Consider the following 18295-nt stretch of genomic DNA (forward strand, 5'->3'; position numbering starts at 1 on the left):
CATAATGAGGAAGGACATGCTTGGCCTGCCGGGGAGAAAAAGAGGCTCAAATTTGAAGCAGTCTTCACAGGCAGCGGCAGGAGGCAAGCAGCTTTTTGCATGTTGTTTTACAAGCAGAGGTCAATAAGTAGGAAGTATGCATTCCACAGAAATGTACGAGGTGACTGTTGAGTGCAGGGAGAACACTTCTGGGCCCAACCAGCACAAAGAATGAAAGCACAAATTACTCTGCTACACTGGAGGGAAGAATGCCGTATTCTCCATTAGCCTGGAGTCCTCCTGATGACGGACTTGCAACACTCCACTAAAGCTTTCCTGAAAATCGATGCATCTGTCCTCTAAGTGTGTGTTTTGCTTCTTTCGAAGGTGTGAGCGTCCATCTGTTCCCTTAATAACTGAACTTGGAGACTTTCCCAGCCTCAGATGGTCTTGAGTCGCAAACGGTTGTCAGAGTAGCGTCCGGAAATTTTGAACGTTTAACGATCTACCTGTACTCGAAGCTTTCCCAAGCTCCCTTGTGAGAACTAAAACGCTTCATATGGCATATTTGTGAGGGAACAGTCCAGGACAGAGCAGTGATAAAAACATGTTTCTCTCAAAGACCTGACTTCTATTTATTTTCTGCCCTGGTCCGTGATTTCTCTGTCTTCTGTTTCTGCCAGCAGGCGGTGAACACCGGCTTACAGCAATTTTAAACAAATGTGCTTATTCAAGTCAAGGTCTCTTGCTCATCCTTACTGTGGAGGGAATTTGCAAAGATTTTAAAATATATATAAAATATATTTAATTTGTTCTAATGATAAAATGAAAACTTGAGGTCTTTTATATTAATTTGTTGTTTGCCTCTTAAAGTTTTCTGACAAACAGCAGTCCTCTGCTTCGATAACATCTCAAAGCAAACCAAAGACTCACATTAGGGAAAGCTCCACTTCCTAATAGATCAAGCAGGCAGAGCTATTAAGAACTAATTTATAAATACCTGTTGCTAGAGGGGATCATAGCTGATATCTATTTCCCCCCCCCCTCTCCAAAGCAGTGCAGGGAATAAAAATGCACAATCCTTATAGAGTTAGGATTTTTAAAGATTTTTAAGACTTAATTGCGATTTAAAAAAATATATAAAGACAAATGCACACTTTTTTCCAAATTGTGTCAACCCATGTCATCAGTTAAGGGAGTAAAAATGTTCCACCGGCCATGATTCTGCATTACGCACAGACGTTAAACATTTTAAGCAGTTTACTGATATACGGGTCAAATACGTCAAATTACCATTAGGGATCCTAGCCCAGATTTGTGTAATAAAGAGGTGATAATAGCGACACTTTTATTCCTTTAAATGACCCGTGAATATTATTTTACCTGTGTTGAACTGGGAGGACGCAACCATTCACGCCGCACAATAGGAACAGCAGACCGTGCGTAAATTGCATCTTCATTTGCATTCCCAGTCCAAAAAAAAAATCATGCAAATCTTAATGAGACAGTTTCCATTGTGGCTGTAATTGAAAAGCCATTCTTTGTTAATTACTGTTTCTCAAAGGCCTTGTCCGCAGTCACTGAGCTGAAACAAAAAGAAAGTTATTGATTCTGGAGGTCGTGGGGTCTAAAATGGACACGTAAAAATGTTGATTGTGGATCTGAGGTGCGACTTTTGATAATGAAAAACAATCTGCTTTGTTTGAGAACTGTAAAAAAAAAATGAAATGAAAACAACGAACTGTAAGCTCTTTCTGCAACAATAAAAGCACGATTCAAAACAATAAATTTCATCTATTATCAGGCGTTGAAAGCTGAATGCATGCAGCGCCTGCGCCTTGTCGTGTATTATTAAAGTTGCTGTCTGACCACAAAGCTCTAATGCGTTCGGAGCACTATATTTTAAAGCAGGCATTTATGTGTCGTCGTGTCAGTCTGTCATCCTGGATAAACTTTAATTCCCCTCCAGCCCTGAACTAATAAATCCTTTGTTTGCTTTTATTTGTTGGCCTAAAGGCCGACACTCTGCACAAGACCTTTATTTCTGTAGCTCCTACCGCAAGAACACAAATGTAAGAATTAAACACACATTTTTGCGTTTAATAAACACATAACCTGTGTGTTCTGACTAAAAATACAAAACGACTAATTTCTGCGCTGAAATCTGTTTTTTTTGACAGGAACTTTCGCTCTTAGGCTGACGCGCTATTCATTCATTTTTTAATTTTTTTTTTTTTTTTTTTTACGTTAAATTATACCCGATTGAGGTGATTGCAAGCTCGTTACATCCTCCCATCAGGACATCCACATATTTCCCAACATTCAACAGTGGGATCCTGCAGCCGTGCGCCCTGAGAGCCCCTTAGGGCCGTCAGGCTTGTTGAGTCTGAATCAGAGCAGACTGTGCTGGTGGTCCTCGGTCCCTTAATTAGGAAATTAGCCGCACAGAGGCCCTCATTATCAAACTCCGGGTTACTCTTTGCGTGTTTTTTTCCCTCCTCTCTCCCTCTCTCTGCCACCGGTCAATTTCCATAAGCAGATTACAAGCGGATCAGTACTGAGATTCGCTCCGATAAACAAATAACCGGTCCCGGAGAATTAGACGAGTACTAATTGAACGTTAGTTTTATTGCTCCCGCTCTGTTTGTCACGCCCCATTGAACGTGGAAATTAAATTCATGAAGTGATGTCTCTTTTCAGCTGATTTACTATTACGGTCTTGGGTCTATGGGCTACAGTCCCCTCCTTTTAAGATATATATTATGTAATGTGTGTGTCTAAACCTTTAATTTGATTTTTTATATATATATCTGTCGTGAGAGTAAACTTTTTTTTCCAAAGTGCTTTAAATATGGTGTTTGAGGTTTTTCTTTTAAGTAAAGTGGAAAATAAAACAGTTGGAGAATGTTATCGGTAGCTCGTTAGAAACCTATAAATCAGAAAGAGCCTGGCTTTTCAGTCTGAATATTTGCTCTCACCGATGGTGACAAATAATGAAATGCCTGCACTCCCTTCGCATCATGTACATGGTGGGTCTTGAGCAGCTGCCCTTTAAGTTCCAAAGCTGTGAGGTGTGAAACCCTCTAATATGCGCATAGCAGAGCGGCGCCTGAAGAGCCCTGTCGATACTCAGGTGTTAACAGGCGTTTTCGATGGGCGATTTGCTCCCAATCATTAGCAGGTGTGAGTTTTGCCCAGTTGAGTGATTGGTATCAATGGCCAAAGTCGTTTGTAAGGAGACACTCCCTGAAAATCATTTTAAAAAACCATTAACGTCGATGAGAGAAAACGAGTCACCCAACAGCTGGCGACGATTTTCAGGGCCGCCAGTCGGTTTACGTGAGGGACACTCAAACTAAACTTTTCCTCAGGGACCGAGGAGATAGCCTGTCCCCTCCACAAGAGGTCGTTGATGTATTAAAATTCCCCAGTGCTGGGATCCTAACGCACAACATTTCGATTAATTTCATTTGAAACATTTGGAAGTACGAAATCTCTCTATCATCACATAAAACAGAATAAATATACTTGTTTTTGATGCTTTATTTTATTTTCAAAATGTATATTTTTATTATATTTATAAAACCTAAAAAATGCCCTCATCAACCTCATTCTGTATCAAAAACTCATTGCATGGATTTCATTTTCACAGTGACTACAGGATCATTTAATCATTCAACACCTCTGGGAAATTTTTAAAAAACTTTAAGAAAAAACACGTAAGAATAACATTCAGGTTAATCAGTTGAGCATGACACCATCGAAACCCCAAATTAATGTCAGGAGGCAATTTTCCAGAAGATTTGCAATACATTTGACTAAGTGGCAGAAAGAAACATTTTTTCCTTTCAAGTAACATATTTTATTTCAATATCCCGCTTTTTAAAATGACTTGGACTTATTAAATCCATGTGGGTTGGGGTCTGCCTCTTCAGCAAATGAAATGACACCGATCCCAAACCTTTTGTTTGGTCATATGGTTTCATATTTTAAGAATTTGTAGTTGTATGGGTACTTTACAATCCTTAAAAACACCTCATAAGCACTAAAATAATAAGCAGTAAAATAATTTGTCACTAGAAGAAATGTGATGCGTTCACAGACAAAAAAGGAAGAAATAAATCGGGTTCATTTCTTTTATATTCTCGTTGATTTAGTCTTGCAAAATTCTGTAAACCCAGAACATTTGGAGTTGCGCTGCTGTTTTAAAACTTTACCTCTCCCTCCTCTTCTGACCAAAACACAGGGGTGTGTGCTCTGGTTGGTTACGCGCTGGATATGGGAGCCGCGCGCTGATTGGTTACCTGGTCCTCATTGTCATGCTGTCAATCCACATCACATGGTCCGGCCCCTAGGCCTATTAACAGATGAGCTTGGCGAACAAGTTTACAGACTTCTGTTTCAGAGCCGTGGAGGAAGGAACTGTTTGAGCGGAGAGAACCTAGAAGCACCTGCAGGCACGTTTGCCTCTTAAGGCAGAACTTTTTTTCCAAAAAAGAAAAGAAAAACATCATCTTATGAGATCGGTCAGTACATCTACCTCTTTGACTTTTGGCGTTATTTTGTGAACTTTTTATGTGCCTGTGAGTGAACACTAAAAGCCGCCTGAATGTATAACATGATGGAAACCGAGCTCAAGACCTCGCTCCCGCAGTCCAACTCGGGCTCGGCGCCGGGCGCGAAGAACAACAGTGCCAGCGACCAGGAGCGGGTAAAGCGGCCGATGAACGCCTTCATGGTCTGGTCTCGGGGTCAGCGGAGAAAGATGGCTCAAGAAAACCCTAAAATGCACAACTCTGAAATCAGCAAGCGCCTCGGTGCTGACTGGAAACTTCTGACCGACAGTGAAAAGAGGCCATTCATCGACGAGGCCAAGCGTTTACGGGCTATGCACATGAAGGAGCACCCGGATTATAAATACCGTCCCCGCAGGAAGACCAAGACCTTGCTCAAGAAAGACAAGTATTCTTTGCCCGGGGGACTGTTGGCGCCAGGAACCAACCCCGTCAACAACGCTGTGTCGGTGGGGCAGCGAATGGACGGATACGCGCACATGAACGGGTGGACAAACAGCGCGTACTCCCTCATGCCGGACCAGCTGCCCTACCCTCAGCATCACAGCATGAACAGCCCACAGATTCAGCAGATGCACCGGTACGAGATGGCAGGCCTGCAGTACCCGATGATGTCTTCGGCGCAGACCTACATGAACGCAGCTTCCACATACAGCATGTCTCCAGCGTACACGCAGCAGACCACCAGCGCCATGGGACTGAGCTCCATGGCGTCAGTGTGCAAGACCGAGCCGAGCTCACCACCGCCGGCCATCACGTCCCACTCTCAGAGGGCGTGTTTGGGGGACCTGAGGGATATGATAAGCATGTACCTGCCTCCCGGCGGGGATAGCGCAGAGCATTCATCCCTGCAGAGCAGCCGGTTACACAGCGTCCATCCGCACTATCAGACCGCGGGGACTGGCGTTAATGGAACGCTACCTCTCACCCACATCTGAGAGTAGCACGAAAAAAACCCCACACACAAGACTTTAAAAACTTTTTCAAAAAGTTACGGATACTTGAACTTGCTAAAGAGACAACGTTCAGCAGTTTTGTTTTTAAAAAAAGAGAAACACGCTTTTATCTTCTGACTTGTCCATTTTAAAAGACGTTAAATGGATCGAAACTGAACGTTGAGCCCGCCAGAGTAAATTGCGCTGCAAAGAGGCTTTTTATCGCGAGTACGAGCAATTAACTTATGTAGAAGAATTGGACTTCTATATTTTAAATGATGCCATATTTTCTCTCTATGAAAAGGCATGTGGCCTCGTGAAGGGGCTGGTGTATTTCAGAAAAGCTGGATGGAAAGTTGTTTCATAAATGTTTACACTTAATTTGTAGACTGTCAGTTGTCTCGACTGTGTCCAAATTTTGTAGTCTTCTTTTTTTTTTCTCTCTTTTTCTTCCCTTCCTCCCAGTGAACTAGGTTAAAGGAAATGTAAAGACAGTGCGGGTCGCAAACGTAAGTTTTATTTATAGTAAGATTTTTTTTTTTCTTTCACTTTTTGTTTTTTGTTTTGTTTTTGTTTTTTAGCTTGTGAACCCGAAGTTTTGTCACGTAAACTGTTCAATTCTTGTTTTATTTTTTGTAAAATATTCTGTTCTGTGATGGTTTTTGACAGTGTCATGTTTGCTCATTACCCTGAACGAAAAGGTTTATTTAAACTGACGTTTCTACATATTTTAAGACCATCCTCTATTCTTAAATGCTGAATAAATTTCTACGAAACGTTACTTGTGACTCCGTCTCGTGTGTATGTGTCTGTGTGTGTGTAATGTGAATGACAAGAATGATTTAAAGGTGATTTAAAAAAAAAAAAAAAAAAAAAAAAAAAAAATTATAGGCCCTTAAAACAAACTGAAAGTCTTCTTTTCACAAAACCGTCTGAAGACCAAACAATCGGCATTTACATTTGTAAGATGTGTTCAGAAAAAATGTTTTCTCCTTGAAAATGTCAAATCAGTTGGTTATTCAAGCACTTCCGATTTTCTTACACAGAAGCACAAGCAGGAGAGGAAAAATGTTTCTCATTGTTTCAGAAGGTATAAACATAAATTTCATTCCTGGTCTAATTTTGAACATCGGCTTAATAAGGAGTGTCATAATTCTTCATTAGATAACAGGCTATCTGTTAAAATATAAATATATATTTATATGAAATGTTTGCTCTTGTTGAAAAGCTGTATATTCCCTTAAATTCACTCAGTTTTCATAGGTCAGATGGGTTGAAAACAAACCATGTAAAAGTACTCGATTGCTTAGGTTGGTTTTTATTTTGTCTCATTTGAATAGGTCTTTAATATACAATAATTACCTTTTTGTATATTTTTTTTTTAACTTGAAAAAAATATAAAAATCTAAGATGTTTTAGACTAAAATGAATTAGACTGGCAGATCCTTATATAAGCATATTCAGATTGTATTTAAACTGGTAACATTTTACTAAATGAGACTATACCATATACTATCAGAATATTATCTGATATGAAAAAGTTTACTTTAATGCGCCAGCACTCATCAGCGATACTTGGTACATCAGTGATGTACCAAGTATCGCTGATTCACAACTTTGTTTGGCAGAAAACGTATCACTTAACAATCAGTCATACAAAATGTGACCTTATTATTTTAAACTTTTATTTGATTTATATGTGAAGCGATTTAGTTCTCGTCTACCTTTTGAAACGTTTTTAAATTCTACTCTTTGTCAGTCTGTGCCTTGGTTCTGTTAAACTCTCGTCATGACTCTGAAAACTCTCTATCCTCTGATTTTTATTTTTCAATAAATTCTCAATTTATAAACGTGCCACATTTATAAAACCTAATCTCCTTTAATGCACGTACTGTTCCTGGCGCTGAGGTGTTTTGAAGAATGGACTGGCCTGCTGTTGCAGTGTACCTTAGGATAAATGAGCCCTGGCCCACCAAGAGGGCCTAAGCGGTGGCGGTCCCGCTGGCCTTCCCACACTCCCCTTTAGGACTTGATCCACAGATCAGCACAGCAGCCTAGATTAGCCCCACGCACCTTTGTGGAGGGAAAGATTATCCAGACCTCCCTGCATTCACTGACAGGTTTTAAGTCACTCTAGCGTGCCAGCAGCCACCCGTCACCTAATCACACTCTCCTACTCATTTTTTTGTAATTAAGCAGCTTTTCTCTTCCTGGTGCTCGGTGTTAGAGGAGTTTGTCGTAGTCTCGTCAGAGCAATATTTATATTTATTTATTTTGATTGATCAAATTCAGTAATATTGGATGACTTTCACCAATACGACTCTCTGGATAAATGCACCAACACATGGGCTTAGGCTTAACAACTAAAGGAAAAGTATAAATATGTTGGGAGTGAAAGATTTTCTTACAACTCCAGTTTGACTCTGTTCTTTCTATAATCACCTGGATTGCCACAGAAATGTAACGTCTACTGATGATTTAAGACTTTACTGCTGTGGTCGGTGGAAGGTGTGCGCATATCTATTGACTGCGTTTGAATATTCTGGCAGTTAGGCCATCTGAGTTGGGCTCCCCACCACACCACCCCCACACCCCCTCGCTGTCCCCCTGCTGAGTGCCCAAAGGGCCTCTCTCTCTCTCTCCTGTCATGTGGAGCTCTGTGCCCACTCAGCAAGTGCAGGCATATCCCACTTCCATCTGCCTATGACCTCACAGCCCCAGTTTGTTTAACCCCCTCTCCAAAAACTAACCTAATTATAGCCCTGTAAAACATGGCTTCAGCAGATTCCCAGTGGATTCTGCCACTCTGCGTCTGTGCACACCTATCAGTCTGCCAACACAGACTCTTGACTTGACAGCGGCAGCTCCACGAGCCATGTTTCTGTCAGTCCTGTTTTTCTTAGGTCTCTCCCCATATTATGTCAGAACATGCCCTGTCAGTTGCACATTTTATGACAAGTATATAGGTAAAAGATGGCCAAACCAATAGGAGTGTGCTTTACCTGTCCTTTTTACGTCAATGTGATGAGTGGAAAATCTGTTTGTGACATCACGTTTCCTGCTTGACTGGCTGGGCAGCTTCCAACAAGAACACACCCTCTGAGCACGCTCTCAAATCTTTATCTAATCTCAGACTCAAATCTGAAGCCTCCTCTAATACACAGATCAGACATCAGCTAAGAATGCAGTTTGAATGGAGTGGATGAGTGCTATCTCTATGCCGTGCATTCATCGACGTGTGGCCTTTGCGCCTATGACAGATTCAGACTGTGCCCATTTACTGTGTCTAGTAAATCCAGGAGACCCGTTTGATCTGAGCCTGGAGAGGCCTATAGGGTGGCCTGTCCAGTTTGGGGAGGCCTTGTCCGGAGTGGTGGGACCTGTGTGAGGTAATGAGATTGACAGCAAAGTGCTGTGTGTGTGTGTGTAGAGGTGAAGGGGGTTGGGGATGAGGTTAATCTCTCTGAACTGGGGCAGATGTTGTTAACGAGCTCCTCTCAGGTCGACTCCCTGCGTGGGAAAATGGCATCAAATCCTCCTGGGGTCAGGGCTTCTGGGCTGACCCACAGAGAGCCACCCCTCTCCACTGCACCGTCCTCTCCATTCACTCACCCACTCAACTCACACATTTGACAGCCCTCACCAGACACAGCACAAAGTCACATTTTATCTTCTTCTTCTTCTTATTATTATCACGATTAAATTTTTCCCCCCACGTCTCTTCTTTCAGCAGTGTAGGTTCAGGCTCTCGCATGAACCTATGTGAACACTGACGGACTAGTTGCGTGAGTGATGCAAATGTTTCATTAATGATAGCTGTGGTCGGATCATTATACATTACACAACCGCAAGGAATGCTGAGTGGGAAATGCTTCAAAGACAAGCATGCCGCCATTCAAGAAACTGCATCCGCCCAGCAGGGAGTTACCTGCGTTAAGACCAAAGAAAGTATTAGTAGAATTACAGCCTTTATAGACTTTCAGGCACCAAAGGTAAAGCAAACTATAAGGTAGTGCATGTAGATACATTCATAATATAAATAATTGATCTCTAATTGTGTTTTCTTGACCTTCTTTGCTTCTGTGGATTTCTATAAACACCTAAGTTAAAAAAGAAATCACATTTACTTTTCAGATATTATTGTTTCTACTTTTAGGGAATCTGTTTTTTTACATAACTGCAGTTAAACAAAAGGGAAACTACTGAGCCATGTGTGCAGGATTGACCTATGTACAGACTGAATGCCCTGTAAACAAGTTAGCTGTGATGTAGCTACTGCTCATCAGTCATCTCCAGAATGGGCACGTCCCTGTACAATATCATGTCAACATGCCCGCTTTAGCGTTTATCCGGACTTAGCTTCTAATGCGAGGGTCATCCATTAAGGTGTCTGACTCTGAAGGTGTGTTTACTCTGCCCCAGCAGGTGTGTGTGAATATGAAACTTGTCAAATATAAGACGGGATTACCGCCGCTTTTGTCCCAAACAAAACAAATACAAATCACGCGAACAGCTGAAATGGGAGGAATCTGTTTGTTTTTTTTTCTTTTTGTATGTTTGGAGAGTTTTTCTGATGAGAGCCCTTTGATATTTTGTTCAGCTAAGCACTGCTGAGCTTTACTTGAACTTGTTTTCGCTTGTAATTGTGGTCGGAGGAAAATGCAAAACCACACACACACACAAAGCACACAACCCAGAATGAAACAGGATTAAGAGGCTTCTTCCTGAATAACCTGTAATGACAATTACATACAAACGGCTGGTTCTAATGTATGTTCAGGAAAGCTCAGGAAACCAAGAGAGTCACTGTAGTGTAAAAGTGCATCAGCTGCAGATGGTCTCTTTCTATAGCACGCTTTACTTTGTCTATGAACACTGGAGCATGTCGTGTTGCTTCTTATTCGCCAAACTGGAATCTGACCCCGCTTTTGACCTGTTTTGGAAGCTCGGAAAAATCGGGCCAAGTGTATGTGAGCTGATGAATATAGTACGCCTAAGGACAGCAAAGTGAGTATGAGACGCTGCGAGACAATATAGAGTCAGGGGAACAAGGACTTCAGGGGATGCAAGGCAGAAGATTAGGCTGCTCATCTAGGCCAGCGATATTGATTCTTTTCTTAAGGACAGTGAGATAAAACACAGATTGACAGACACACAATAGTACTGTGGCAAATCTGCTCCATCAAAATCTGCCGATCATATCACTAATGTCAAGAACTCTGAACATTCGGTAACTTGTTCCAGTGTAAAACCCCAAAAAATGCAGAAAGCCAAGTAATTGCAGTTGGATGCAAACAAAACACATCAGGACATTCAGTTTCCTGGAAGAAATGACCCGGTTGCGAGCACTTTTTGTCTTTTAGAGTGTGTGTGTGTGCAGTTTATGGGGGTGTAAGCCTGGGAACATGGGGGAGGTGGCACACACTCTGCTACGGGTCAGTCCTGACTGACTGTCACTTATTGATTAGTTGCCATGGAGAGTTAGTCAGGCCATCTCTCTTGGAGGTGTGTCCCCGAGGGCCAGCAGCACTGCCCAGATGAGCCTGTGAAGGCTTTGTCTGCAGGGGGTTGAAAGTGTTTGTGTGTGTGTCCGTGCGTGCATGCACATCTTACGTACACTCTCACTCACGGTTCACCCCTCCTCCTTTTGACCCCCCGCGGGCACTTTAACTTACACTTTTTTTCTCCTGAGTGGACGAACTCCAAACTAATCTGCGAAATCTCCGAGAAAATGTATCACTGTTTATGCTTCCACCTCCTCCCAAGGGACTCGCTATAAAGGGAATTGTAAACAAATTGTTCAAACTTACTGAGCTGTGAAATCCCCACATATCCCATTCTCATGTGATCTCCACCTCTCTGTTTTTGTATTGTAATTTTTTCTATCGAAACATAGGAAGAAAGAGTAATCGCACTCCATCTCTGTGGAGGGTTTACTCCACAGAGATGGAGATTCTGGACTTGGTGGTGCAGGAGGTGGCAAACGACTCCAGTGACAGCCCAGTGGGGGATGGTGATGGTGCTGGACTTTACACCTTTTGGAAATTCTTAGTAGATTCAGGTCTACAGGGAGAGAAGAGGAAAATAGTAGAAACAAGGTGGAGGATGAGAGATAAAGAGGCAGAAAGATAAGGCAACTATATGTGCTTTACAGTGTCATGGGTTCTACTGTACATGTCTGCACTGTTCTTATTATTCTAGAGGAGTTTTCACCAGCAAAGGTGGACGTGAGAAAGGAAATGTTTGATGCAGATGGATCAGGAATTTAAATGGTCTTTATCCTGCCCATTCACTGAACACTGGCAGCCTAAACCAAACTGAAGAAGGGAGAAACTGACCTATATTCTGGTGTGCGATATAAGTTATTTACGAGTAAGTTTGTGTGCAATAAGTGTCCTGAGAACAATGTTGATCATGAACACCCATCCTTTACCTTCAAGAGGCTGCTGATATGTTTGTAATGTGATGTTCCTACCATTAATTAGCTTTGCTCTCCTACAGCTTCTTCTTCATGGGTTTTTTTGATGATTGTTACAATTTTGTTTACAATGATTTTGTTACAATTTTCCACTTCTAATCAATACTTTGTAATGTGAGCCAGCGAGACATAGAGTAGAAGATTTACCGCTGCAGAAACTATTTTGAATGTTTTCATTATTATACATTTTTTATTTTAAACATTAGAACGTACCTAAAGCGCTCTGACCATGATGACGTCATTGTAAGTATTGCAGATTTGTCACGTACATTTTGATGTTTAAATGGTAGTAGCGTACTCTAATACATAATTTACTCTGAACATGCCTAAAGTTTCAAAATGAATTAATCAGAACTGACAGACAAGGACCGTCTGAATAAATGTCATTTCTTTGCATAAAAAATGATGGATAATAATAAATAACGTTTTAATTTTAAAAAATCTGTCATACAAGAAGGAAACAAATAAAACTTTTAATAACAGTCTATTTCTAGAAAATATAAAGGGTCCTAATGGGGTCCCGTTGAGGATTAAAGTAAAGTACAATTGTTTGGTGGCATGATGACATTGCTTTGGGCATTTTATGTTTTTAAAAGTTGTAAAATTATATTATATGTAATTGCTGAGGGTAGAACTCATTAAAGTCACACAACTTTCAGCAAACTTATTTGAAAAGAAAAGAAAAAAGTAAACAATGACACCAAACTGCCTACATTTTAGGGCCAATTTGAACTCCATTCCCTGTACATGCAAACCTCTTTTAAATTTCCCTTTGAATGGTAATACTGCTGGTTTATTTACAGCTTGTCTACAACGTAGGTCAGATTACAGCATCCCAGTATGTATATGTGATAAGAAAAAAACAACATTTTTAATTGTTCATAACTGGATGTATCCATTAATTCTCCTCCCATTCTTGTTTCTTCAAGTTTCAAGACGGCTTTTAAAAAGAAAAGGTGATCTGGAAACTTCTTCTCCATTCAAGGATATGCGCACAAATTTCCCAGCCCGAAACTTGACAACGGGCCTCTGCTATTCCTGCCTAATATCACACCTTGGATGCATAAACATGCCTGTGCTCCACACATCACCCCACACCGGGGGGCTTGCATGGCTTTAGTGCAGCGCTGTGACACCAATCAGGGGAGATGGCGGGCTCCTTTGTCATGCAAACACCACTTGCTTCTTGTCTTATTCAAATGTCTGCCCTCTCTCTTTCTCCTCTCCCTCAGTCTCTCTCAACCCCTAGCCTGCTTCGCCCCCCGATCTGCCCCCCCCCCTTCCCCTCCACCCCCGACTTCAGCCCTCTCTCTGTCTCTCGCTCCTTCTCAAGTCCAAGTAAATCCATGCTGAGAGAAGAGGGAGCCTCCAGGCCCGTAGCTGCTGAGGCAGGCCTCTCTCCTGGGGGTCAGCCTGTGTCTCAGCGCATGGAGCTGTTTCCACGCCCAGCGAAGTCCATTTCATATTCAAATGTTACAATCAGGCCTCTGACCCACAGGGGGCTCTTTATGGTTGCGGCCCCAGGTCGCAGGGTCAAGATGGTGATTTAATAGCTCAGGCAGAGGAAAAGAGTGGGGGTGCAAAGTGATTTAGGGGATGAATGAGTAATAAAAAAGCATTTTTCCTAAGTTGTCATGTAAATTTCAATCCTTATTCAATACGAGGCTCCCTTCAAACTAGAGATCTTCGTCAATGGCTTTCTAGTGGACTTTAGCCATTCAAAATTAAGAAAGTCCATTTTCTGCTTTTACTCTTGACTTGTGGTTGGTGTAAACAGTAGCGGATGGTGAGCCGACTGAGGCTTAGGGATGGAGATAAGGAGACGTTAAAGAGTCTTCACGCTTGTATGGTGCCACTGTGTCTCCTGTGTCCTCACGCTCTGGAGTGGCCTGTTATTCCTGTCCATGAGGGTGTGTTCCCAGCACAACAACTCCTGTAACACCGGCAGTTTGGAGTGCTCATGTATGAATGTGTGATAGAGAATCAAGTTAGAGCCATGTGGGCTAACATATTGCACGTGTAGATGGTAACTAACATAACTTTATGGGAAACTAAGCTGGACTGGATTTTCTTCACTGGCACCCGACCAGTTTTTCTGTTACTCACATGGCATGTACTGTTCAGGCCTTCAATTAAACTGACTCATTGAACCACAAACAAAATCCCAAAGCCTGTTTGAAATTGAAGACGGATTTATTTCTTTTCTGTTTTTCATGTCAACATTTTTTATTTGATTGTACCGCTATTGTTAACATTTTCAAATTAGGAATGCTGGGCATCCGGTTAGTTATTTCTAAATTAACAGATGAAAAGATTTAACAAAACGTGTCAATTTAGCTAATAGTAGTGAATTGACATCTACTCTAATCAGTCAGCCTTTGCTAGAGTTTCACAGTACTCCTCAGTTTTTTGATTCTTAAAGCTCATCAAATACAGTTTAAAATGGTTGGAAACGGACTCTTGCAAGGCACAAAATATGGAACCAAAACATTGCTCTATCCCTTCCTAGCAGTGGCTCAAGCTCTTAGTCCAACTCATTCTAATATGTGACTAATTGACTTTGAGATTTTTACCCCAAATAAAATTTCACCAAAATTTCCACCCATAATTAATTAATCTCAAGATGCTGTTTTAAAATGAATGCAATATGAATTAAATAAATGAGGTAACAGTAATTGAATGAGTGAATGCAATCTGTTGTTTTGTTTTACCAAATGGATCACACATCCTCTGAGGATCAGAAAACACCATCCGGCTAATACTGACAGTAATGAGTGTGTGGATGCATGTATGTGCAATAAAGAGAATGATATAATTTTTTTAAATGCTGCAGATGATCAAAATTAACCAACAAAGACTCAAAGAGCCGATAAGCATAGAAATATTAGGTCCTACAGTGTCCGATGTTACCACTTACTAGTTGGGATAAAAATAAATGAACTATAACTGGAAATATAAAAATCCAGCACATGTCCAGTAAATATTCCATGATCTCAATGGGAAATTTACAGTGTGTTTAATTTAAAAAAATGTTATTACATTTCTTTTGGTTCTTGATTTTACAACAACTTCATCTCATCCATCACTAATCCACCGATAGAGTGACCACATGTGCCTCTCTAAGTGGTATTGCAAAACATTTTTATTCCTTGTCCCACATCTTGATGCATGTCCCACTTTACCCACAGTCTCCCATTTTTCTAAAGCTTTTACTCAATGCATATGAAAGGTAGGTTTTTTTTATTATAGTCAGTGTGTCATAATTGGCTTAAAATTGATTAAAAAAAATGCATCTATGGATATGTCGCTACTGAAATCCAAAGACCGTTGCCAGAGAGAACAGACTATACAGGAATATTTAAAGACTAAACATGAAACCGTAAGACCCAACTTCAGCTTCTTTTTGTCCTTATTATATTTACTTAGCAAGAGAGGTGGAAAAGTTACATCCAAATTTGATATATTCAACTAACCCCCAGCACTGTCAACATCCCCAGTTTGTCCCACGTTTAGTTTGTCAGTGGGGCATAAGCCAAGTAGAGTACTTTGACATTATAGCGGTCGCTCATGGGCCACTGCAGGACAAGGTGGGACGAGTTTATAGTAGCTCATAGTCATTACTTCTCCTCTGCTGGTTTAGAAGTAAAGTGCTGCTCCCACCACATGGCCAGATTGCCATGCCTGCCCTCTGTCCCCTGCCACACATACCCAGCAAGCCCTGGTAGCGCCAGGCGGCACCATTCAGTTTGCACTCTTCTCACGTGCGGGAAAGCAGCGGAGCAAAACAGAGAAGTGTTGCAGGGTAGAAGGACCACTGGCATGGAGGCAGGGTGAGGGGAAGGATGTGTGGGTTTAGAGGTTAAAACAGGGTAGGGGGTTCTGTTCCTTCCCCTCTTATCTCCCGACTGACCATTCTCTTTCCCATCCCAACGCTCCATGCACCCCCTCCTCCTTCCTTTTGTGGCCTGTGCACCTGCAGCCCTTGAGTCTGGGCAATAAAGCTGAAGGATTTGTCTGCTGGAGGTTGGAGGAAAAGTGGGGGGATCATTAGACAGCATGGGAACTAACAAAAGCCACAGGTCCAAACTGAATTTTTATTTTTTTTTTATTTTTATTTTTTGATATGGTGCTATGGCATATTCCAGAGTGATGGGATTGATGTAATGCAGTTTGACACAGAAAGAGCGAGTTTAATCAGATTTGAGTCCAGAGTTATACCCTGTTTGGGTTAGTGTCATTGTGAATCAGTTTGATCATAAGGACTCATGATCAGCTTTCAACCCTGGGCTCTTCTATTCAGGGGCCTCGTGTATGTAAATGAACAAGAAGTAGAAGGAACTCCTCGACTCAAAAAGAGACACTTGATTGTTTAGAGTAGCACTTTTATTTTATTTTTTAAAGGTAAAACATGCAAAGTTAAAAGCAATAACAGCTACGTACAAATATTCAGGCCTTATTTTGGATGTAGAAATATTTGTCCATATTCACAAAAATCTCAAAAAAGCTTTTTTTCTTGAATGTGTCACTCTCTCACACTAGAAAAGCATCATTATATTTTGTACTGAATGCAAATTGTGAACTCAAGGTCCGTCCTGCATTTACTGAAGCATTTGTTAACTGTTTTCTGTTATGTTTGGATTTAAATTTCTTACAAATTTCTGTCTTATTAACACCCAGAAAACTCATTTTTCTCTTCTCTGTTCATTAAAGTTTTCAAAAATGTAACAGTTTTCAGATAACACTTCAACTTAGGAGTTAAGCGACAGCTCAACAACATTATTAATAATACTGGACCACGTTAAAGGTGATCAAAAGCAAAATGGACTGCAGCACATTTGAACAACCACTGCTTCTTATTTCTTATTGTGATATTTTCTCTTCTCTTTAATATTACCAACAAATCTGCCGAACATAACAATTAACGATAAGAAAAACATCAGCACTTATTCCTTAAGCAGCGCCTCGTAACACCCGCTTTAAATATAAATTGAGTGTTTTATTGCGTTTTAATGTAAAGGTTCGTAGAAAGCCAGTTGCATAAGCACAAACACACATGGAAGTACGCGTGCCAAAAAAAGTTCGACCAAAGTGAAACAGTAGTTCGGTATAGGTGAAGATAAAATTGTTCTCAGTCATGTTCTGCAAAGTCTCTGTTCAATTCCCCACCTGTTGTAATGTTATGTTCAGTCATGTAGAACTTTTCTCTCACCAGTTGCATGCCAGACCCCCCACATTGTAAATCGGCGCGAAGGGAAAAAGATTCAGCTCTTTCAGAAAGCGACCATGAAGGCAGAGGAAATCACTCTAAACGGTCTTAATTCTGCCATTAGATGAGAGGGAGCACTGTGGGGATTGGCTGGCCTTATGCTCCATATTCACAGAAGCAGGATGAGGCTGGGAAGCCCGCTGAGAAAATGGTGTCGTAATCAGGAGCCAGCAGTTCTGCCTGATCAGGTACACTAGCCCCCTCTTCTCGTTCCCTCCTCCTTGCCCCCCTCCCCTCATTTCTCTTCCCTTCCTCTGCACCGTAAGGGGATCCTAATAAGAGTTTGGACGTACTGAGCTCCTCTTATGTGAAGACCTGGCAGGAGGGAACAGAGATGAGGCCTGAGGTGGGGGTTGAAGCTCGAGGTATGGAGTTGTGGCGGTGGGATGGTGGGGGGGGGGCTTGTTTTTTTGTTCCCACATTTGATTATTCAGGTTGGCTGAACTAAATTCTAAACCCATAAAATTCGTATCCCCTCTGGGGGACCATTTGCATATATCTCAGTGCCCCCTCCCTCACATCCCAATTCCCCTTTTTTCTCAGAAAGTGAAAGAGAGGGCGAAGCAACCAGGCCTGTCTAGGCTTTAAGATGTCACCGTGGTGTGAAATATGGGCGAACAAGCAGGGTCTTTGAAACTCAAACGAACCCCCCACCAGCCTCTGAGCTTCTGCCACACACACATACAGAACCAGTCCACTGGTTGCTTTCCTTAAATAGGAATTACATTTCAAGTCAGTGGGTAGATGCCCGGCAACTTTATTTTTAGCTCGTTACACCTGAGATACTTTCAGGTAATAAGGATACGGCGTACTGTACTACTTAAAAGTCCGAAAGGGAGTCATATCTGTACAGATTAAAAAAAGGAAACTGCTATTGTTACACTTAGCGTCTTTCTGTTTATATGTTTAGAGTTTGCTACCTCCAGTCACACTTTCAGATATGTTTGATCCTCCCTTTCTGACACGTCTATGCAAACATTTAAAAAAAAATGGCACGAGACAAACCGTGCCATTCTATCTGCGGGGCAAACTGCTGGAGGCTAGGAAGACTTCCAAAACTTTG

At 41.5% G+C, this 18295-nt stretch overlaps 1 protein-coding gene and 1 long non-coding RNA gene across 3 annotated transcripts in view; one reads left to right on the top strand and one right to left on the bottom strand.

Annotated features, from left to right (window-relative positions):
* Nucleotides 1–18295, bottom strand: part of LOC146524889 (uncharacterized) — a 275208-nt gene that overhangs the window by 27140 nt on the left and 229773 nt on the right. The window lies entirely within an intron of this gene.
* The window catches only part of sox3 (SRY-box transcription factor 3), a 50599-nt gene that overhangs the window by 11391 nt on the left and 20913 nt on the right, over nt 1–18295 (top strand). The window contains exon 3 of one of the 2 annotated variants that reach the window (XM_085170277.1): nt 4226–18129. The exons of the other annotated variant lie outside the window; for it this stretch is intronic. Coding sequence (XP_085026403.1) covers nt 4589–5491 — 903 coding nt within the window. The 5' untranslated portion in view covers nt 4226–4588 and the 3' untranslated portion in view covers nt 5492–18129. Of the gene's footprint in view, nt 1–4225; nt 18130–18295 lie in introns of those variants that run through there. 2 annotated transcript variants of the gene reach the window in all.

This window comes from Neolamprologus multifasciatus, chromosome 2 (genome assembly GCF_963576455.1).
Source record: "Neolamprologus multifasciatus chromosome 2, fNeoMul1.2, whole genome shotgun sequence".
Lineage (NCBI taxonomy): Eukaryota > Metazoa > Chordata > Actinopteri > Cichliformes > Cichlidae > Neolamprologus > Neolamprologus multifasciatus.